This window comes from Pollachius pollachius, assembly GCF_949987615.1.
Source record: "Pollachius pollachius genome assembly, chromosome: 3".
In the NCBI taxonomy this organism is placed as follows: Eukaryota; Metazoa; Chordata; class Actinopteri; order Gadiformes; family Gadidae; genus Pollachius; species Pollachius pollachius.
In genome coordinates, this window is record NC_136936.1 from 48,276,605 (window position 1) to 48,299,913 (window position 23,309).

The window sequence follows — 23,309 nt, forward strand, 5'->3', positions numbered from 1 at the left end:
TTAGAGAGCAGCCTTAGTTAGTGCTGGCAAAGAAGTAAATAGAGTTACAGTGTGTGTGTGTGTGTGTGTGTGTGTGTGTGTGCGTTTATGTGCTTATGTCTGTGTGTGTGCGCGCGTGTGTGTAAGTGTGTGTGCGTCTCTGCGTCTGCTTGTGTGTTTGTACACAACGTTTCTTCGGGGAGTGCGTGTGTTTGTACTCGGTCGGTGCGTCCTGCACTGTGGGAACGTTGTTTGGGTGTACGGGGGGATCCCGTGTGTAGAGAGCAGGCCTTGGGGCATCACGAGAGACATCTCAGAGAGAGGAGCTGGGGCTCCAGCATCAGCAGAGGTTTCCCATTACAGATATCCTGCCTCCCATCGCCCTGTCACCAGAGCTCTCTCTCTCTCTCCCCCTCTCTCTCCCTCCCTCCCTTGCTTTTACTCGCTATGTCTCTCTATCTTTCTCTCTTCCCCTCTTTGTCGGCGTGTGTGTGTGTCTCTCTCTCTCTCTGTCTCCCTCTCTTCCCCTCTTTGTGTGTGTGTGTGTGTGTGTGTGTGATCCGTATGAACAAACACACACTTTACATGTAAGTGGTGCGTGGAGGCTTCTGTACACCGTTACCGCGACAACCCCGCCTGGCGGCCGGTCAGCGCTCCCCGTTGGCTTCTGTCACCGGCCGTCATCGCAGACGGCGGTGAATGCGCTTATCTGGGTGTGTGAGCACAGACCCTGTCCCTAAGCAACCCCCCCCCCTCGAAATGCACCCATACAATCGCATTCGCACACGCACACGCACACACACACACACACACACACACACACATCAGCTGCAACAAAGCCCTGGCCCTGGTGCACGGTGATGTCACCCTGTGTGTAGGCCATGGTGTCGTTCTCTGCAACACAGCGCAGTGTAGATGGGCGTCACTGTTATTCTTTTGGGGGCGGGGGGGGTGTATTTAACCTAGAGGTTATCAGTGAGGTGCCTATAGTTTATGGGATATTCTTTTAAATTCTGATCTTTTTATGTCTCTGTTTTTCCTGTTTTTGTTCCATTGATTCGTTTCATTCCAAAAATATGAAAAGCGACTTTTTTTTTACGAACAAATGAACTCTTTCTTCCTTTGGATTTCTGCCTGAGGTGGAACGCACTGGGTTCATCACCATGATCAAAGTGGAAGCAGAGAAAGGGAAATGTGAGACCATCCCTATTTATCTACAAATATGTATAAAGAAACACCACATGGTTGATATAAATAGTCGCGATCGTTTAAAACCGTTCATGGCATTTACATGTGACTGTCGGCTCTATGCTCCATTGATTGATCAAATTTATTAATAAAATTGTTCCCAAAACCATTTCATCCCCATCCACCTGCCTCTCATTTTGTAAAGGTCCTTGCTGAGTGTATTAGCTCACGTGTCCATATAGAGACTTTCCCTGATTTAGGTAAATCTTCTCATGGACTGACTTGCTCCCTTCTAAGATTCTAGAACACCCGTAATCCAGGGACATTGGGCTGCGTTCCAACACCCTTCTGCTGTTCCTGGTGGAGGCCACGCCCTGCTGCCGCTTTGTTCGGCGGGCCCACCTATGAATATGCATAAGTAGGCGGGGCCCCACTCACTGAGCCACTGAGGCCCCAGAGCCTACAGGAAATAATATTCAAATCCTTTAAGGGAGACGAGATTACACTAGAAAACGGATGCACACACGCTGCAAAATGTGACAATGTGTTTTTAAGTTTTCAACGTTTCTCTGTCTTTATTTACTCCCCTCACACAAAAACACAAACCTAATCCATCTGCTGCAGTTTAACGTCCGGCCCACACCCCAGGGACGGGGAAGGGAGCCGAGAGTGGAATACCTTAATTTATTACCCGTTTAATAAAGAAGCTGAACATGCATTTATCCGGTGAGAGGGAGACTTCCACATCCCATAAAGAAAAACCTGAGATTCCGCATGATCAATCTTCCCAGAATCCCAGCCATCCTGGCCCCAGATCCAGCCCTGAAGCATTGGTTTATGTGTTGTTTTGTGCAGATGGCCACAGCCCCAGCAGTGTGCATGCATGAGATTTCACTGAGCGCAGTCATCAACGTCTCCCACCCCATCCAGATGCCTGGCCGTTAGAACACATAATGCTTCGATTGACCCACAAACCACAAGAAAGTGAGCCCAGCCGGCTGTGATGAGCCTTTTCTCAGCCTCTAAGACTGCTTCGATGCGTCGGACTCAGTACAACGTCCATTGTTGGTGAAAGTCTGTCCTTATCGTAAAAACGATGATTGGCAACCACAAACCATATGAGATCATATCGGTATCAGTACATCGCACAAGATACAACAAAGAGCATGCTCTCCTGCTGAATTATCGCCAGTCCTGGGACGATGGCATCATCAGAGAATGACATCGCCTTGAGGTCCAGGTGGCAAGCACGCACACCCACCAAAGGTGCTTACTCAAAGTCACTCCAGCTGGATCCTGCATAACACACACACTCCATCTGGCACCCAGAGAGACGCACACACACCCTCCGTCCACGCATGCACAACATGACAGTGTGTGTAAGTGAACTGGAGAATAGAAGGCTGGCCCTCCTCAGCAGGAGACGTTGATCAACGATAGTATGATTCATAATGATAAAGCAGCTCAGCCTGAGAGAGGGAGAGAGAGAGAGGAGAGAGAGAGGGGAGAGAGAGCAAGGGAGAGAGGGAGAGAGAGAGAGAGAGAGAGAGATCTCAGCCTGAGAGAGGGGAGGGGGAGAGAGAGACACACACACACACATAAAGAGGGGAAAAGAGGGAAACACAGAGAGACACAGAGACAGAGATCAACACACACACACACCGACAAAGAGGGGAAGAGAGAAATATAAGAGAGACATAGCGAGTAAAAGCAAGGGAGAGAGGGAGAGAGAGAGCGAAAGAGAAAGAGAGAGAAAGACAGAGAGAGAGAGATAGGGATAGAGTGAGAGAGAGAGGCAGTGGTCTTTGAGTGAGGAGCCCAGCAGAAGGTAATGGAGGCGTATGCCCCCCCCAGGGTGCGCGCTGTCATCTTCCACCTCTAGAGGTGGAAGATGAATACAAAGACATTGAGGCGGAGCCAGACACACACACACACACACACACACACAAACACACGGGTTAATATGACAAGTCGACCTGGTATACATAACAATTAGAAAGAAATACATGCATAGAAAAACATTAATTATGATCACAAATAGAAACACATGAATAAATAAAATAATATTATATTAAATATAATAATAATATTATAAATAATATTTTAAAAAAAGAATATATATAAAGCCAAATAAATATCATTTAAATCTATATGTAACTGGATACACAAATATGTTGGACAGCACATTCCCATTTAAACAAAGGATGATCAACAGTGTAGTGCTGTGAAGCGCTGGGACAACTCTCTGAGGGGGCCTTCTCTCTGAGACTCTCCACGTGGAGCCTGTTTATGCTGCCGCCCTCCTGGCCCTCTCCGCACGGGGATGTGGTGACACAACGCTAACCCTTCACGTGGCTGGCCTGGTGACCTCAGCACACGGGGAGCATGTGAGCTAACAGCTGAGCTGCAGCCCTCCACCCTGTTCCAGTCTCACGCTCATTGTGTGTCTCGAGGTTACAATGTGTGATGTGTTCCAGTGCTGCGGTTCAGAGTGCATGTCGTAGGGGAGATGTGCCTGAGAGCGAATAGAGGTTCGAGCCTCGGGTTGAAGTTGCGTTGAGCTTATTTACAAAACACTGCAGCACTGACCGACGGAAACTAACATAAAACAAACAGACTCTTGAGCTGAGTCAACTGGGACTCAGCTCAAGGGATGGGATGGGACTAACCATCACCTCTCCTCCACCCAACCCTTAAATAGAGCGCTGTCAAAGGTTGCAGTACTAACAGTGCCCTTTGCTACTTTTCTCTTATCAGACCTTGAACCAGGAACCACTTTGGACTGATAAGTTTCTCTGGTTAAAGTGACAAAGACAGACGTGTGTTTCCAGAACAACAAACTTCCTGTGTTTATTTACAACCCCTAGGCCTGAAGGATCATGGTGTTACCCCTGGAGTGAGGTTTCTATAATGTGTGTGATATACCATTGATTGCTTGAGGCGTATGAACGCATGCGTTTGCATGACAAAGCAGACAAAGCAGGGTCATTCAGTATAGGGTGGAAGTCAAACGGTCTCGTGGCCCCTCCAGACAACATTGCAGATTCAGACAAAATACTGCATTATTGATAAGATAAATTTAGCTCATGTTTATTTATAATGCCTTTCAACATGTCACCCACTTACTCATTACATGTACACACACGAGTACACACATGCGTACACACACACACGCTTAGATAAACCCTGTGGCAAAAATTCTAAAAATTGATTTCCCTTCAGGAGAGTCTGTACATTTATGCATACTTCATTGCTGTGTAGGCGATTTAGGATACAGATCACTAGCCAACTACACCAAGAATTAAAACCGCTACATTATCATGCTTAGAGTAGTGGAAGTTGCAAAATATATAAACGCTATTACTAATGGTATTAGCAAAAATTAAACAAAACAAAACAAACATCCCTGAGTGAAAAGGAGCATTTTCAATCAGCTCTGTTAAGCTATTATCAAACTGTTAGCCATTGTGTTTCTTTGGCAATGGAAGATAAAGGTGTGTGTGTGTGTGTGTGTGTGTGTGTGTGTGTGTGCGCACGTGTGTGTTTGTCATTCAACCTCCAGATCCGAGCGACAACATCTCTGAGCCTCTCAACACATACCATTACTTCCCCTCGCTTCCCCCCTTCGCTTCCTGTGCAAACCCTCTCCCTCTCCATGCACTCTCGCCGTGCACTCCGGCCGTGCACTCTGGGCCGTGCACGTGGACCAACAACAGGAAGCTCTCCAGACACAATGGCCGACTTTGAACGGACAATTGTGTATTAAGACTGTGACACTCATGTATGAACAGAAAAACACCGACTTGTACTCAGCCTGCTACATCTTTATAGATTGTACCTCACCAAACATGCAAATCAATGAAAATGGGCAGTCTTGGTCATAGGGTCCAATCCTACTTGGAGATTTCTACGGGCCACGTTGTGCGTCCACTACAGGACATCACGAGGGTCCTTGAGTGTAACGGCCCCAGAGGCCAGGGGGGGCTTTGACCCATCTTCCGTTCACGAGAGGGTTTGTAAACACTGTAAGCTCTCAGAAGAGTCCTTACAGTTTGGGAGACGACTATGTGGGAAAGGCACTGCTGTAGTTCATTTGACTGTTTTAACCAGTAATTACACTGATCATACGGACATAAACCGCGCGACGTTCCTTGTGGCGGGGAGGGCACGCGAGGTGTGCCAGATGTCAGCGTGGGACTCACTATTACACTCACTATTTGAATGGTTACTATGGTTTCATTCATCGCAGCATCAGGAGCTTCGGGGTGGTTCTGCTTACCTTTCCATAGTCGGTCGTGACGACCAGGGAGATCTCGTCACAGGAGTTCACAGTGGAGGGCAGGAGCAGCTCCTTGTGCCTCAGCCAAACACGGGAACCCTGAGGAGCAGAGAGCCAGGGACAAGTTAGAAACATGGACAGACGGTGTTAAGATGACACAGGGCAGCACAGAGCAGGATTCTGTGTTCTGATACAGGGGGATCAGTCGGTTCTACTGATTGAGCAGCCACTGTGGCGACGGCAGAGCGATTGAGGAAACGATTGGCCAAATAACAGAGGAGTGCTGTGACTGTCATAATTGCTGAATCTCCAAAATCAGGCAATAATAAGCAGGTGGCGGGTGATTACACTGATTACATGAATCACTTAGACAAGAGCTGCAGGATGGGGCAGGATTAGTACAATGTGTCAGTGAACAATGGCAATCAGTGCAAATATAAATAAAATGAATCACACTCAAATCCCGGCTTCCATTTCGATTCACAGTATTTCGGAAAAAGCTAAGGCTCAACCAGCATCATAAATAAAGATATCCATGTCCTTGCCAGCCCGCTGTATACGTCTGAACTTCACCCCCTTGCTTCCTGAGTCTCCCTCACTTTCCACTCCCTCATTATCCTCCTCCACCAGTATATGTCCTAACGACCACATCACCGCTCCCCACTGGCACCACTGCCGCTGCCTTCTCTTCGACCACAGACCACCGCAGTGTGGCGTGGGAAAGCTGTTCTGCAGGCCTGGGGCGTGTCAGAGATCCAGGCTGACACCAAGGACCTCTGAAGGAGACTCTGGAGGAGACTCTGGAGGAGACTTCGGACCTCCAGAGGAGACTCATGGTCTCTGGAGGAGACTCAGGATCTCTGAGGGAGACTCTGGATCTCTGAGGGAGACTCTGGATCGCGGGGGGAGACTTAGGACCTCTGAGGAGACTCAGCACCTCTGGAAGAGACTTATGACCTCTGAAAGAGACTCAGGATCTCTAGAGGAGACTCAGGATCTCTAGAGAAGACGCAGGATCTCTAGAGAAGACTCTGGATCTCTAGAGAAGTCTCAGAATATCTGAGGGAGACTCGGGATCTCTGGGGGAGACTCTGGACTTTGCCTTATCCAACATGGCTGCTTTCAGTCCGGTTCTCCAACCTGCCCTCATCAAAGCATCCATGCTGTTAAGGTCAGCGTGGCCTCCTGTGTTGAGCCAGACCAGGAGAGTCCCTCCCTCCCGGCCCAGGTTTGCTAGGCACTCAATAAAAAAACAGGAATCCTGGGGTGATTGCCCAGACAGTCATTTCCTACCAGCTTAGAGGGACATATTTATAGCACAGCCAGACTGACCATTACCGGCAATGGCTGCCGGTAAGTCCCTGATGTGGGGTGTAACCGTTTGCCCGTGTAAGACGCTTGACCGTGCAGGGGGGCTTCCCCTTCCATGTTTTTATAACAGTAACAGTCACTTAATTAGTCCCTTCTGTCTCTGAAACAACATCCCAGACGCCTGAAGTCTGAGGAGGAATGCTGAGTTTAGCCTCTTTTTCTTTAAACACACTCCTATTGTTATTAGTATAGTTATTATTAGATTGTGTCGAGAATGTCATGTTAGGGTGTCATGTAAACGCACTGTTGAGATGATAATGTAAGAATAGCATGAAGGAGGATATACAGAATGGAACAGCCGAAGCAATCACTTGAAATGCACTGTATGTGGTGGTGTGTCTGATTGCTCCAACAACATTCATCATCACAAATAACAGACGAGATGGAGAGAGGGAGAAGGAGGAAGGGAGGGAGGGAGGGAGGGAGGGAGAGAGAGACACAGAGTCCTGCTGTGTCCAACAGGGCATAAAACTGAAGCGATCAATAGGCCTGGTCCCCACTCCCAGATATCAATCCTCATTAACTATTAACAGCAGGCTGCCACGTACACAGACACACACACACCCACACACACACACACACACTTGTTTATGTGCAACACAGAATGATGTAAGGGTTCCAAGCAAGGATGACAATGGTTTTGTGAAGGAGAACTGAAGATCATGTGGAATCCAGTATCGATGACGATGACACACTAACACACACACACACACGTTCCAAAGATAACTAGAAGCTGATCTCAGATCAGAGCGCATGAATGAATCCTGAACAGTTCATTAACACGACCTTCAAACACCAGGGTGACACGTCTCCTCTTTATATAGAGTGTAACACTGGCTCTGTTGTAGGGGTGGCCACGGTCACTCCGGCGGTCTGAAAACCTACTTCTAACGTCTCTCTCTCTCTCATATAGAGCAGAGCTAAATGTAGCACACACAGGTCCCTGGAGGGGCCCTGAGTGGGTTAGAGGAGGGTCGGAGAGGATTTAGAGGTGGCGAGAGAGAGAGAGAGGGGGGGGGGGGGGGGGGGGGAGACAAACAGAAACAGAGAGAGAGATGGGGGAGAGAGAGAGAGAGAAACAGAAACAGAGAGAGATTGGGGGAGAGAGGGAGAGATGGGGGGAGAGAGAGGGAGGGGAGAGGGAGAGAGATGGGGAGAGAAAGAGGGAGAGAGAGAGAGGGGGGGAGAGGGAGAGAGAGAAAAAGATAGAGAAAGAAAAAGAGAGAGAGAAAGAGAGAGAGAGATGGGGGAGAGAGAGATGGGGGAGAGGGAGAGAGAGAACTACATGAAGGGTAAGGGCACCCAGATCCCGTGACATGGAGAAATGTTTCTTCTGGATAATCTTGTGAATTAAATTAATAACGCACCACTACACTACTTAAGGCTTGAAGGACATAACGGTAACATTCAAAACTATTCCAAAATTAATTTTAGGCCATGATAAAAAAAAAGTTACTACAAAATAATACACATAATAATCAGCAATATCGACGTATCGGCCGGTCCTGTGGGCACCTCGTAATATCTTTGTCTTCGATTGTCTAGAGGAAGAGTTCTTCTAAAACAGAGGAATGGAACCCATGCCAAACCCTCACCTGCTTTTTTTCCATTAAAGGATCAATGAGAGAGATCCTCCATCGATGTTTAAAGTCGGGTGTGTGACAGTTTAAATCACATTTATTTTTACCCTTTAAACTCTTAGGTGCTTTGGTCTTCATAGGACCATACTTATAATATATACTGTAAATATAGTTATGTTCGTAACTTTGTTGGATGTAGCGTCTTATCCTAGCTAGCTTTGTTGTAGGCCTACGGGGAATGTGTTAACCTAACGATTGTTAGTTCTTGGTTCTATGAAAATCGTAACTGTTCCACGGCGATAGTTAGTTGTTTCTGTTTTTCTGATAAATGTAGCCTATGCTTTGCAGTCGCTTTGGACAAAAGCGTCTGCTGCTAAACGCCCTAAATATTAATGTTAATGGATAAGTCAACCGGACGAGGGTATACAGTAGCCTATACAGGTTTAATTGTTTAACAATGCATCATTTGTACTTGAAATAAATAAAAAAATAACTGGCAGTTGTGGAATCAGCATGCAAAAAAAAGTAGACGTAGAAGCCATCGATCATGTTGATGATTGATTGGTTCATGAAACGCGTCGTGACTTCAAACCTACATGTGTCTCTCCTGTACCCGCACCGGTCTCCGTACCGGGAGCCGAGCGGCCCGCCGCGCCTGCTCAGCGGAGCGCCGAGTCACGTGTGCCGAGTCACGTGTGCCGTTCATCAGCGGCTCAAACCACGGGGAAATTAAAACCGTTTAGTCGGCGGATTATCAGAAGATCCGTCGAGATTACATAACTGCAAATTAGAGCGACGGAATTTCGGTCGCGCATGGCTGCTTATACTCGTCATCACTGCACAGTCGATCATCTTCTTGTAGGGTCTGGGTTTGTGTATGCTGATGGAGAATAAGAAAGGGCCGAGGTTGATGCTTGGTTACTGTTCAAATACAGTATTGCTAGTGTTTCATAGAATAGGATGGCTTGCAAGTTTCGACAGAAACATAAGTAATATAATATACCCTCCACATACCATATAGGGGTGTGGGTGTGTAAACAGGATTCAATGGCAAGTGTTATTATTTGTGTGTGTGTGTTTTGAGTTGGTGTGTGTGTGCGTATGCGTGTGGGTTATAAAACCCAACAGAAAGGAGTAGTTAGGAGCGAGAAGGTTGACCATTGTCTCAGCAACAGATGGTGGTGCAAACAGCAACTCCACCCCCACCACCACCACCCGACCCCACCCTGTGCCGCTCTACCAATACTGAACCAGGATAAAGAGTCCCGGCCCAGGGGTTAACCGGGCGGAAACACCCCACACAAAGACCAGCTGGGACGCACAGGGACATGGGTGTCAATCCACACACACACACACACACACACACACACACACACACACACACGCACACAAACACACGCCCTGAAGACCTGACTTGCTCACCAGCCACAGCCCAGCTGAGGGCTTTCAAATCGACCAATGAAGCGGCTTGAATCGTGCTCACACGATACCACGACAGGAACCGAGTCATTGTGGAAATGACAGTGTTCTTTTTTATGGAGAGGGGGCGGGGGGGGGGATAATTCTCAGGCCTCAGCTTGACAACCTCACCGGCTTCCAGGCATCGGAAGTTTTGATTGGTCCATTAAAGAAAGGCGCCGCCGTAACAGCTCACATGGTATCTGGTAAATGGACTGCATTTGTATAGCGCCGTTATCCAAAGCGCTATACAATATTGCCTGACATTCACCCATTCACGCACACATTCAGCAGACATTCAGCGGAGTCGACCGTTCAAGGAGACAGCCAGCTCGTCCGGAGCAGTTAGGGTGAGGCGGTGCCTTGCTCAGGAACACCTCGACGCGCGACAGCTGGGAGGAGCCGGGGTTCGAACCGGCAACCTTGCGGTTACCAGCCAACCCGCTCTACCTCCTGAGCCACTGCCGCCCCGCACGCGGGCACGCCGCCCAGACAGACCAGAGACTCGCCCTGACAGACAGCCCGTGGCCCGCGTCACGGCCTCCGACAGAAGACACCGTTCTTCGGACGCAGGGCGACCCGATCCCTTGGCCGCGGGCCCCAGGGCATCCGGCTCCGGATTGGCTGACGAGGGCGGCGTGAATATTAACAGGAGGCAGGAGTCGCCAGCCGCCAGCGGGCTCCTTCTCCGCAGGCCAGCTAAGCGCACGGAGCCCGGGCGGTATCAGGTGACCCCATCAGCCCCGGGACAAAGAAAACTAATCAACTCGACATGACGTCCCGGACACGGCCGGACGGGCGCCATGTGATAAGACGTGGTGTGTGTGTGTGTGTGTGTGTGTGTCCCCGTTTGATCCAAAATTAAGAGGTGGCTGGCAGCAGCGAGGGGACGCAGGGTCTGTAGTGCACTAGACTGCTGGGTGAAGACCCCAAGACCCCCAGGCTTAAGAGGTGGGGGGCTACATGTCCTTGGCCTTCAACAAGCTCTCAATTAGCTTTGTGCTTCTGCCAGGCAGGAGGTTCACAGAGCAACATTCCTCCAAGCGTGCAGAACGACTGAAAGGGAGAACTCTGTTCCCCTCATTCCAAGGGGTCGACTCCAAAGCTTCAAGTGGTTAATCAGTAGATCACAGAGAAATCACTCATTAAAGCCTTTTCATCAGTCATCGATATTTCTCCCCGCCCCCCCCCTGTGATTCCTCTTTCAATTACATAAAAAGGGTCCATTACTGCGAGCTGTTACTTTGTAAATCTTTATTTTGGCGTTGAAATCTTTTAAAGCCAACCGCCCTTGTCCAATAAATCCGCCATTCTCTCCCGGTGCGTCTCTCTTCACAGGCAGCTGTCCTCACTGCATCTCTTGCTCATATTCCCCTCCATTCCGGTGGCTTGATTTGCACATCAATTGCCGCGACGAAGCAGCATTTACATGACAAAGCCGAGGCCCACTTCCAAGCCACAAGCCAATGACCCCCTCAGGAGCCTCCTCACACGGGCAGATGTGCAGTCCGGCACACACACACACACACACACACACACACACACACAGACAACTGATTGAGATGCAGTTGTGTGGAAGACAAGTGGAAGGGTGGCCGTGTGTGTGTTGTGTGTGTGTGTGTGTGTGTGTGTGTGTGTGTGTGTGTGTGTGTGTGTGTGTGTGTGTGTGTGTGTGTGTGTGTGTGTGTGTGTGTGTGTGTGTGTGTACGCGCGTGCGTGCGTGCTTGTGAGTGTGTCCGAGTTTGTGTCCGAGTGTGTGTGGCCTCGTCCTAAATCGGGTACAATGCCCATCCCAGTGCAGTGCCACACATGAATAATGCCACAGTGGAAACATACTTTCACTCCGCGGCGGAGAGGAGAAACCGAAAGGGCAGCGGCCCCAACACAGGATCTGGTTGTTGGCTCTGGATTAAAGGGCCCCGCGCCAAAATCAGGGATTTGGCCCCAAACCGACTGAAGAGCTGAGTAAGTGGAATCCGCCGAGATTAAAACTAGGGGGCAGACCCGGGCAGGGCATATCCCTGGGTTAAGTTCGCCTCAGGTCTCTGGTGGCAGATCCCTCTCTGAAAGGGGTTTGAATCCCTAGTTCAAACACACCTGCACTCTCATTGTGCTCAACATGCCGAACACACACGCACTTAGATTATCTTCAACCTCCGTAATGAAGGGACCGGACTCCCCCCCATTGAACGGCTCTCCGAAGCCAAAACAACCCGCTAAATGCATCCCATTTACCTCTCAACACCCAGTTATAATGGAGAATCGCCCCAACATTAAAACAGATTGCTGGTGGTCTCCGCCCATTGTTGTCCCCACCGTGCCTCTCCCTGGGCTGGTTCTGGGGCCCGGCCATGGGGGGGTATAGCCGTGTGGGGCCCAGCCATGTGGGGAATGGCCATGTGGGGCTCTAGCATGGTGGCTGCGTGCGACAGCGTAGGATCACATGATCTAAGGCCACCTTCAGCATCTGTGTTGGGTGCAGCATGAATTAATTATGGGATGGGGAGCAGCTGAGCCGGAGTCGGCTAATGGTGGAGGAGCGGTCCCCAAGGGGCTACTGGGAACGCGTGTGTGTGTGTGTGTGTGTGTGTGTGTGTGTGTGTGTGTGTGTGTGTGTGTGTGTTTGTGTGTGTCGCAAGGGGGAGGGGGGGGGGGGGGGTTCCGGGGCTTCCCCCAACTCACTTGGGAGGCAGAGGGAGAGCGAGGGAGGGGGTGAGGGAAGGATGGCGGATTAAAGGAGTGGCTCATTAACTGTTGTTGACTCTCAGGAACCATGTGACATCCCCTCCTCCTCCTCTTCCTCTTCCTCCTCCCTCCCTCTCCCTTTCCCTCCTCCTCCTTTTCCTCCTCCCTATCCTCATCCTCCCCCTCCTCATCATCCCTTCCTCCCTCCCTCCCTCCCCTTCCTCCTCTCCCTCCTCCGTCTCCTTCCACCTCCTCCTCCCTCCCGCTGTGGTGAATATAAACTCTGGATTCCGCTCTGAGGCAGCATCCTCCAGAGTCTAGACTGGGAAGAGGATGGCGGCCATGTTTGCTCCGCCCACAACAAACGACGTCATTGATTTCCTTATCGGAAGGGTAGTGTGTGGCGAGGAGATGGATGTGGTCGCCAAAGGTTGATAATAAAATAAGATCAATCTCATGCAATCGTCGCCATGACGTGACCTAACGTGTCCACCTCGCCATCTAATCCCTTTTTTCATTCCGTATTTTGCATTGCACATTGGATGGGTTGATTAAATGATCTGTGCGCGTGTGTGTGTGTGTGTGTGTGTGTGTGTGTCTGTGTGTGTGTGTGTGTGTGTGTGTGTGTGTGTGTGTGTGTGTGTGTGTGTGTGTGTGTGTGTGTGTGTGTGTGTGTGTGTGTGTGTGTGTGTGTGTGTGCGTGCGTGCGTGCGTGCGTGCGTGCGTGCCTGCGTGCACATGGCAGAGACACATGCATATATGAAGGACTCATGGCAGCTTGCCAGTGGTGTTATAAACTGACAGGTCACACAACACAGGAACCAGGGCATCAGGGTCTCCGGAGGCCCTATCATATGCTCTGTGTTTGTGCATGTGTATGTGCATCAGATGCAGCTATATGCCCGGTTGTTAATGAGCCCCATGTTTAAATCACATGCATATAATTAACTTCCATTATTAACATAACAAATCAGGCTTGCCTGAGAGCATGTTGGGATGCACTTCCTGAGCTCTTGAACCGCGCTATCAGCAGTGTGCAGTAGTACGAACCAACCCACTCCTATACTTACAGGATTAGAGCATCTTTTGTTTACACAAGAGCTCCTTGAGCTAAAGGGTCGTGCCGGTCTGGGAGATGAACCTCCGGAACCTTCTCCTGGCTTTACTCTGACACCCCTTACCAGACTCATTTGTCAAAATGACTTTGTTGTGCTGATTCTGGCGCAGACTATTCAGCATGAGCGAGAGTGGGTGCCAAGTGCGACCACAAATGTAAATAATAGCAATTTAGCACTTTGGTATTTTGGAATCAATGCGCATCAGTATGGTTTGTGGGCAAACAAGAGAGTGAATGGCCATACACTGTTGTTGTGTACTTTACACAACAATGTCTTATCAATCTAAGATCCACGTGCTACTGCTACTGTTGTGTTTGTGATGAGTTTCGGCAAAATCTGAATTACGCCGTTGGTAACGGATTTAGTGAAGCCAGGAGAGACGTTAAGATGGTTTGATCACCAGAACGGTACGATCGTTGAGGCCCCAGAGGCCTGAGAGGTGTGTCGGGCGGCGCTGCGTCCTCAGATTAGTGTTATGTAATAACACTAGCAGAAGTTGAGCTGCTTCCTCTCCCTCTCTAATCAGCTCCTATCTGGGCCTCCATCATCTCCTCTGGGACGGAGCTCACAGCAGGGGGGTCCCGCAGCTATCCCAGGAATGCACCCCTGTCGGGATGGGATGTCGTGCGGTGTGTGCGTGTGTGTATTTCTGTATGTAGTCGACTCTACTCTGACTTCGTATTTTGTCAACACATTTCCGACTTGTTGACAGTAACATCGTTCTTTCCGTTTTTCCTTCACGGAAGTTTAGCTCTATAGTTGGACTGGTTTCAACAGCAAACGAGGAAAGGACTTGGCTACATCGTCTCATACAGAGAACACCCACGTCCCAGCGGATATTGTCAGCCCAGCAGGGTCGCTCTGATGCAGCTGTGGGCGCTGCCACACACACCCTACTAATCCAGCCCTAGGTTCAGAGACAGGAATGCAGGTTCTGACTCCGATTAGTTCCTGCTGTGAACGCGATGTCATTAAGCACCGCGGCGCCAGTTAAAGGTTTGACTCTCATAGTACAGTATGTGGGTCCTGCAGACTGGCCCAGCGGGGCGCCCCTCTACAACCACACCCCACAAACATACACACACACGCACATACACACACACACTCACACACACACACACACACCCTAACACCTGCAGAGGTAATCTCTCCACCGGGGAGGTCTGTTGCGTTTTAAGGTCTGTTTTTCACTCAAGGCCTTATTTCCATTACATTACAGTTACGTACTCAAACTCCTATATGTAGTCTGTATTTTCCCTGACTCACTACCAGTGTATCACACACACACACACACACACACACGCACGCACACGCACACACACACACACACACACACACACACACACACACAGCGACCCAGAGTCTTGCAGCGTGCTGTAATAGGCTGCCTTGAGCTCGGTAATCACAGGGTTTCTAAAAGATGGAAAGTCAACATCTGGGTTGGGAGGAGTAATCACAGGTCGGCCGGGTTATTAAACTGCAGGGTAGAGTGACGTCTGGATGCCGACGCTGGGATTTAGACTCATTACACGTCCAGCAGGAGAGTATGTCAGGTAGGCCTGCCAAGGGGAGAGATGCCCAGCTACGCATATGCAGAGTGGGTGGCACAAAACAGGCTGACATTAATCTTTTCCGGGGGCATGTCCTGGAATAAAAAACGTTATAAACACATGCGGTAAATCATCCTAAAGACTGACAGGTGTTCTAGGGCTTACTTCACTCAGTTGGATCTCTTGGAAGGGATGAAACTACGGCCGACACTGAGGGTCAAAAAGCATGACTTGTATATATGAATGAACGTAAATGAAAGATCCTCCCGAAACAGTTTGAGGTCGGTGACAGGGTGTCACCACAACAGCAATAAACATGACATGTAGAGGAACAGAAAATACACACCCTACATGTCAGCCTCCATTATGAAAAGGTCTCCACAATACCAGCAGAGGAAATATCTAGTATGAATATATCTCAGTGTTTAAGTATATGTATAGCACCTGGTCTATATGGAAAGCATTGTTGATTACTGATTTGAATTTGTTTTTTGTTAAACAAATAGTTTGCCTTGATTCCAAGCCGTAATGGGATGGCATCATGGGTCATTTGTCGGTTACCCTTTTATTTTATTACCATCAGTAGTTTCTCTCCCAAGCATAAAAATAAAGTAAAAACAGGTGAAGGTCCTAGGGAAGCTATTTTAGTGCCGGTCCATTAAAGGTTTTATTTATACAGGTATTTTATAAGGTGTCACGTCAAACTAGCGGAGGAACCAAGGGTTGTTTTACTGAAGTCCATGATACACTCCCTGAATACTTCTTTATCAGGCACACACACACACACACACACACACACACACACACACAGGATCGATGACAGGGAGAGTGGAAGGAAGGGTGTTGCAAGAGCAGACTGAAAGATGGAGAGGTTTAACAGAATGAGAGTGTGTGTGTGCGTGCGTTCGTTTGTGTGTGGGTGTTTTCAGTGATGAAACCAGCTGACTGCGCCCCCCAACTCTCTGTCTCATCCTGTGACACCAGAGACGCTGGGTCTAAACTGAGGCTGGGGCCCCAGGGGATCCAGGGTCCCCCCCAGTAGAGGTCAAGTATGCAGCCCGGCCCTTTGGTCCTGAGATGACTCACAGATAGGGTCATAGGGCGTGGCTGTGAGGCTACCATGTCCCACCCTGCTGGTTGTCCCCACGTCGTATTATACAGCTGTCGATCTGTTCCCCCCTGGGCTCAGCGGTTTCTCACACTGTGGATATCATCCATTATCAAAAGTAGCCATTATTATCCTCTTCATCATCTTCCTCCACCCAGGGGGACACGCTCTGGGAGCTCAATATTTGTCGCTGGTAAACAACGAGATGAGGGGAGACGATATCGCTTTTCCCTTAATCACCCTGAATGAGTCGGCTGGTTCTGAGCTGGCAGGTGATGTCAGCAGGCTGATACTAAAGTCAATAGACCCCTGCGTCAGACGAAGATACAGGCGACGAGCAACCTGGCTAACGGCTAGCTCGGTGATTACGTTGTCATACGTAGCTAGGGTGAACCCAAACCTTCAGCAGGTTGAATAGGCCAGGCTAGACGGCCCTGTTGAATACACAAGAAGTCTTGGTGCCAGGCCATCAAACAGCCTGGACTTGTGCGAGTACGTCTTGTTTGCAGATGCAATGCGACTATTTTTAGGTACACTTTGAGGGATCTCAACTGAAGAACATATTGATTGTTCCGTATTGTTTCCATATGTTTGTATATCGTGTATCATTAGGAATCCTATTTTTTTGGGAGGGGAGGGGGGAGAAGAAGATAAGGAGCACTACTGACCCTAGAGGTTTAAAACGCTTAGAATTCCAGACATAGCGATGAAAAAAGAAAACATCCTTGTTGCACTGCTCCCCATTCACCGTGGTTGTAATGATTGTGTTATACTTGCGGCCTAAACAAAGATTCACAGAACTCAGGGCCTGTAAACCGATATGGCATTGTTCCGCTGCATCCTTCCTTCCTTCCTTCCTTCCTTTCCTCACTCCCTAACTCTGTGGGGCAGCCGTCTCGGTGTCTGGAGGACAATAATCTCAACAGACCGATCGACCAACGTCTCATCTGGGCCACTGGAGGAAGTGGCAACTGGGTGGAGGGGGTTCCTCCAATCACGAGAGGAGAAAGAGTTCTGCGGTATCCCCACTTTGCAGAAGGGGGCGGGGCTTCTCCCATTGCCATCTCCTGGCGGCTGGGGATTACCATCAGAGCTCCCAGAATGAACACACACACACACACACGCAGACACGCACACACACACACACACACACACACACACACACACACACACAGGAAGAATGTGGATGAGCATGTGCGAGTGAGTGTGAGCACTGCACTTCTTGTACAACGGTGTGAAGCCTCAAACCTAAATCACCACGCCATGCCATGTCCGGGCATCTCCGAGGTCAAAGGTCAGGAAATGTGTAGGATGAGAAATGCCTGTTGACAGACAAGGGCGAGGGGGGGGGGGGGGGGATTTGTGTGTAGCCCAGAGTTTTTTTCCTCACGAAAATAGTTCAAGGGTGTGTAAAGAGACGGCCAGCAGCTCCAGTGTGTAGCAGCTGTCGCTAGCTGGGGAGCTAAAGACCCAGTTTAGAAAGGTATTCAGCGCCGCCAGTAGGCTGCTGTTTCACAACCGTACCAAACGTCCTGACACATTTTGCTGTGTCTGTGAGACACACACAACCGTGACACAGAATTACAGACACACACACACCTATGACAACAATAAGATGTGTTATACTCATAGTAATCTATTACCTTAGAGGAGGGCTGTGTGTGTGTGTGGGACTGTTTGTGTGTGACTGTTTGTGTGTGACTGTGTGTGTGTGTGTGTGTGACTGTGATTGTGTATGTGCGTGTGTGTGACTGTGTGTGTGTGTGTGTGTGTGTGTGTGTGTGTGTGTGTGTGTGTGTGTGTGTGTGTGTGTGTGTGTGTGTGTGTGTGTGTGTGACTGTTTGTGAGTGAGTGTATATGCGTGTGACTGTTTGTGTGTGACTGTGAGTGTGTGTGTGTGTGACTGTGATTGTGTACGTGCGTGTGTGTGTGTGTGTGTGACTCACGCCCCAGCCAGAAGTGGGTGAGGCTCAAGGCTTGTTGAGGGCTTTATGGGGGGTCAAGGGCACCAGGTCCGTACCCGGCTGGACTGATCCTGAGGGGCTGGGCTTGGCCCGGGGCGGGACGGAGCAGTCTGCACAGGATGGACCTCCTCCCAGCACACACACACCCTGAGAAAATCCACTGTTCTGTGTCTTTCTCGCTCTCTCTCGTTCTCTCTCACACATTCTCTCACTCTCTCTTCAGCTTAGAGACAAGCGAAATGATTTAGATCCCTTTGTAACAAAATGTCAAAGACAGTTTGTGAAAATAATACTACCCTTTTCCTAGAATTTTTCTCATATCCTTAATTCACTTCTGTTTTAATGTAGCTCCATGATTACTTTTTAACGTGATTTTTTAGTGGCAGAAAATCCGCTCAGTTCCATTCAGACAACAACACGTGATCAAACCAGCAACCTGAACGGCGCCTCCTCGATGAAGCTAGCAGCAGTCCGACTACAACAACCATCAGGACATCAGCAGAACTCATGACGGGTGGATGGAGGAGCACTCTTTACATCGAGACCTGAGCTGCTCGGAAAAGGGCAGCCTTAAACTCATTCCAGTGTTGACATCTCCTCTGGAGTAATCACTGCGGGCCGGACGGGCAGACGGAGGCCTGAGATTGGGTCTTTACTCTGTTTCTATACCGGCCGTTGAAATCTGCTTAATCCTCATCTCTTCCCCTCATCCAGAGCTACAGATTAATTATATCAACACTGCGGTGACTTTGCAGAGAGTTCCGGATGCTGACCCGAACAGCGACGTGAAGCGGTGATAAATCACCTCATGGGTGGTATTGATTAATGCTCTCCAATTAGGGATACGCCTGCTAACATAATAGTCAATTATGACAGCAACCCGAACCTGTGTGTCTAGCTACGTGTCAGGACATAGATTTTCCCTCTGCATATATCCGATTGTGCAAGCTTTTCAAAATATGAAAATACATTTCACAAAGGCTATGTAGCCCGCTCAGGATACAAGTCAAAGGAAAGAGCAGTAATAGGAATGTTTATGTTTGTTACCAGGGAAAGTCATCCGATGCTTATGAAGAGATACAGGACATTTAATCTATTGGATATCCATGACCTCCCACCCAGGGCATGGCCTCCAACTGAGATTAGTTCAGGTCTGGGATGGCTGTACTGTCTATAAACACTGTCATCCAATCCATACTCATCAGGGCTCTGTCAGAGCGGAGAACAGTCCGGACAGTCTGGCCACTAGTACTTAGAATCATGTCGTGAAACGCTCCACAGTTCAAATCTGCTTTGTTCCAGAAATCTATTGTTTCTGATAGACAGAGACACAACAGGATTGATGGGTGTGTGTGTGTGTGTGTGTGTGTGTGTGTGTGTGTGTGTGTGTGTGTGTGTGTGTGTGTGTGTGTGGTACAGTATCAAACAAAGGAAACTATCCATGAATCAGGATAAGGATTTTAAAAGCCTCCCCGGCCAGGTCGACCCGTGGGATTGATGATCCACAAGGGTCGCAGTAGGGAAGAGGAGGACGGGAGCTAATCTGTGGTCCAGCTCACCCAATCACAAGAGCTCACTACTGCCAGCCTTCTCTGCATAGCGCATCATCTCAATAACATCACTGAAGAGTTAATGGCCACAGGCCAAGTCCCAAACACCAGCACCGAAGTGTGTGTGTGTGTGTGTGTGTGTGTGTGTGTGTGTGTGTGTGTGTGTGTGTGTGTGTTAAACAAGTGGTGTGCGACTAGAAGACAGCAAGTCTAGGGGTGTCTTTTCTTGAACTTCAACTCATGGAAAAGATGGAGATGTAACATGTGGGCGACAGACTCAGACATTTATAGACAGGGAGGATGAGGAGGAGGAAGGGAGGTCGCGGGGAGGGTCTGGGGGGGGGGGTAAGGGTACTGGGAAAGATGAACAGAGGAACGCCGGAGGAAAGCCGTTATTGGTGGGCAAAGTGAAACGGAATTCTGCGATGTGTGCAAAGAGTTGTAAAACGATTCAATTCGCAGACTAGTTGAAATTAAAAACTGGCAGCAGGGACCTTGAAACCCGCCCGGGACGCAGCATACAGAGGTCTGGGATGTAACAAAGACCCGAGCGGTCCCGTCAACAGCTCCAGACATTGAGTACAAGGAAGAGGCACAAGCACGCTGGCTTATTGGCAAAAGCGTGAACCTACCTCGGCAAAGAAGGTATCCATGTTCAAAACAAATCCCTGGGTGTACTCCGTGATAGTGAAGGTTTCAGGGTACCACAGCAGCGCTCAGGAAGATGTACTCCCGATGGGTTTCCATCCGCAAGCTTCAGGGAAGATTAAAAGTTATCTCTCGGGACCCTTCCCTGGGCGAACTCGCGTCCTGTTGTGGTGTTGAGTCGGGGACGGTCACAGAGAAACCATCACCCTTGTATTTCTGCACACTTCTTTGGAAAATTTGTGTTCCTGGGCGATTGTTGTGTGTTTCAAACAGCCGTTGTAGTGCGCTGGCAGTTAGTCCCGGAGCCCATTCAATGGGACCGGCATATTATTCAAGGGGCGGGGCTTTACGGTAGCCCCTCCCCCAGCACACGCCCTCTTAAAAAGGTTTTGTTTTTTTTATTAGAAGAATCTAATTACTCAGAGGGATGCTTTGGCTTCATTCTGCGGCCGGGCCCCTCATTACTTATCCCACGAACAAGAGGAGGCGAAATGTATTTCCCCGTTTGTTTCACAGTGAGGAAAATAATCCTTTGTACAAACCAACTTGAAGATACCCGCAGCAAGTGTTACAGCATGTGGTGCCTTGCTCCTTGAGAGGATACCAGGGCATCTATTGTTGTACACTTCCTCTTTGGGGGAATAAACGCCCAGAGGCCAGGAAGACAAAGAGTTCATCGTGGTTTATTTTGGCCAAGTTTATGAACCAATCGAATGGTGCAAATAGTCAATCATGTTGCCTCTATTTATATAAGGGATTTTTTTTTTTACATATATAAAAAGTATCTTTCATATAGTAGGCCTAAATATATTATTTAAAATGTCGATCTCACTGTCCTTGTCAAGAGCACGGATCGGACACAGGATTGAGCAGGCGAAGTGAGAGATATTTGGAGAGATATTATGTTATTTCCAATAAAGACTGTTACTATAGTAGGCCAGTGGTTCACAACCTGTGGGTCCCAACACCAACAAGGGCTCACAGAAGTTTGGGCCCTGATCATTTTTGTCTATGGTAAATGTAATCGATTTTCAGGATTTTCTGTCATTCACACACTATACTAGATATTGAACAGTGTGAAGCAGTGTTTTGTTATATGTGTTTAACCGGAGAGAGAGACAGTAAGTCCTCATGATGAAGCCATTGTACCCAGGTGGGGTTGCTCTGTTATGCAGCCAGTATCTAGAACCAGCAAACTGGCAGATGGAACCAGGAAATCGTTTGATTCTCGACCACTTGCTTTCTTATTCCAAAATAACAAAAACATTGGAGCTCCAACTTTAAATAAAAACATTAAAGGGAGATTTTCCCCCTGTGGTAACCACATATTAAGAACATTATGTGTATATTTCGGAAAAAAAATAAAATGAAATATGCAAGAAACAAGCAAATTAATTATTTTAGAATCGCCTTTATGAGACTGAATAATATAATGTTGTTATATGTTTAACCTGATTAGTGTGTTTTGTGTGATTAGGCTAGCTTAACAACAGCTAAACACAAAAACAGCATTGTCATTGTTGCAGGTGGCTGGTGCCACATTGATTTGGCTAATCCTCCATTAGCTGTAATACATCAGCAATGCTTGGCTTTTATGCCAAAAGGTAGAACTTGAGCGATTGTTGTTTTGTACAAAGAACACTTGGGGAGGGGATTTTCCAGGGAATTAACCATAACTACTTCTGTCCAATGGGAGGCTTGGGTGTGTTCTGCCTTACATCCCGAAGACTGCTCCTTGCTTCCAAATGAAAACACACATCTGCCATGCAGGCTAATCCCAGTCAACCAAGTTCGCATCATTAAACTGACTTAGCATTCAAACAAATCCTTCCTCCTCTTATCAGTCGAGACCTGATCCTTCCCCCTTGACCCCAAAGTGAGCACTAATACCTAAGGTGGCCTAAGTTAAATTGACATGTAATGACTGCAGCACTTAAAATCATCATTAAGGTTTACAGTTAAAACCAGTTTGCATGACTGCAATCAGGTACGGTTTGAAAAGCAAGTACTCCACAGTGCTGCCACTATGCTCAGAAGTATATAGTAAAGAACTCGGGTACTATAATTGTAATGAAGACCAAACCACAATACAGGCTACAGCGTGTTAAAACCATTTAGTCGGAATCATTCCAGGTGAACTTTAGCCTTAATCCTCCGGCCAGCACCCCTAGAAAGCCCTGGGGTTTGAGTTCACATCTCAGGACTGTATATTAGGACAGCACAGAGGAAGCATTGACAGCCATTAGGCCTGGGCTCAGGACAAACAATGAAGAACCACCCCAAAGAGTCACTCATTCTCCCCCCCACGGCGGGCTCTCTGGGGACAGACGGGGACCGGGTGCCAGGGGGGGGGGGAGAGACGCCTGTAACCAAAGCCCACTCAGCTGGCTTCACCTGAGGGGACAAAGAGCCCCCACAATACAATCATCCAGGGAGATCCCTGGGGAGACAAGGGGTCTCGCTGGGAGGGGGGTGGATCCTCCACCAGCCTAATGTCCTGGTGTACGGCCACTATAACCCCCCCCCTGCTCTGCCCCCAGCCGTAGCATATATGATGGTGACATCATCCCCTGTACAGACTTTCATGTACATATTTATATTGCATTGAAGCAAGAGATGAAAAAGCACAATGTTAAGATGAATCAGCATTCATGATTATCGGGACAAATATATACTGTAGCTCCAGACACGTTTAATCTAAACATTTAATCTAGATAACTATGTTTCATTCATTTAATTTGACTATCTTTAGATAAACTCTTTTCATTTGACATTCAAGATTAGGGATGTGATGGAGACAAAACCTGTACCAAAATAATCGTTTTGGTCAT

At 48.5% G+C, this 23,309-nt stretch overlaps 1 protein-coding gene across 1 annotated transcript in view; it reads right to left on the reverse strand.

Annotated features, from left to right (window-relative positions):
* myo10l3 (myosin X, like 3) overlaps positions 1 to 20,711 on the reverse strand; it is a 67,858-nt gene extending 47,147 nt beyond the window's left edge. Inside the window, exons 1-2 of the mRNA XM_079732052.1 lie at positions 20,463 to 20,711; positions 5,447 to 5,545 (exon numbers count right to left, since the gene is read on the reverse strand). Of these exons, the coding sequence (XP_079588178.1) occupies positions 5,447 to 5,545; positions 20,463 to 20,483 (120 nt within the window). The 5' untranslated portion in view covers positions 20,484 to 20,711. The remainder of the gene's footprint in view (positions 1 to 5,446; positions 5,546 to 20,462) is intronic.
* Between the last annotated feature and the right edge of the window lie 2,598 nt (positions 20,712 to 23,309).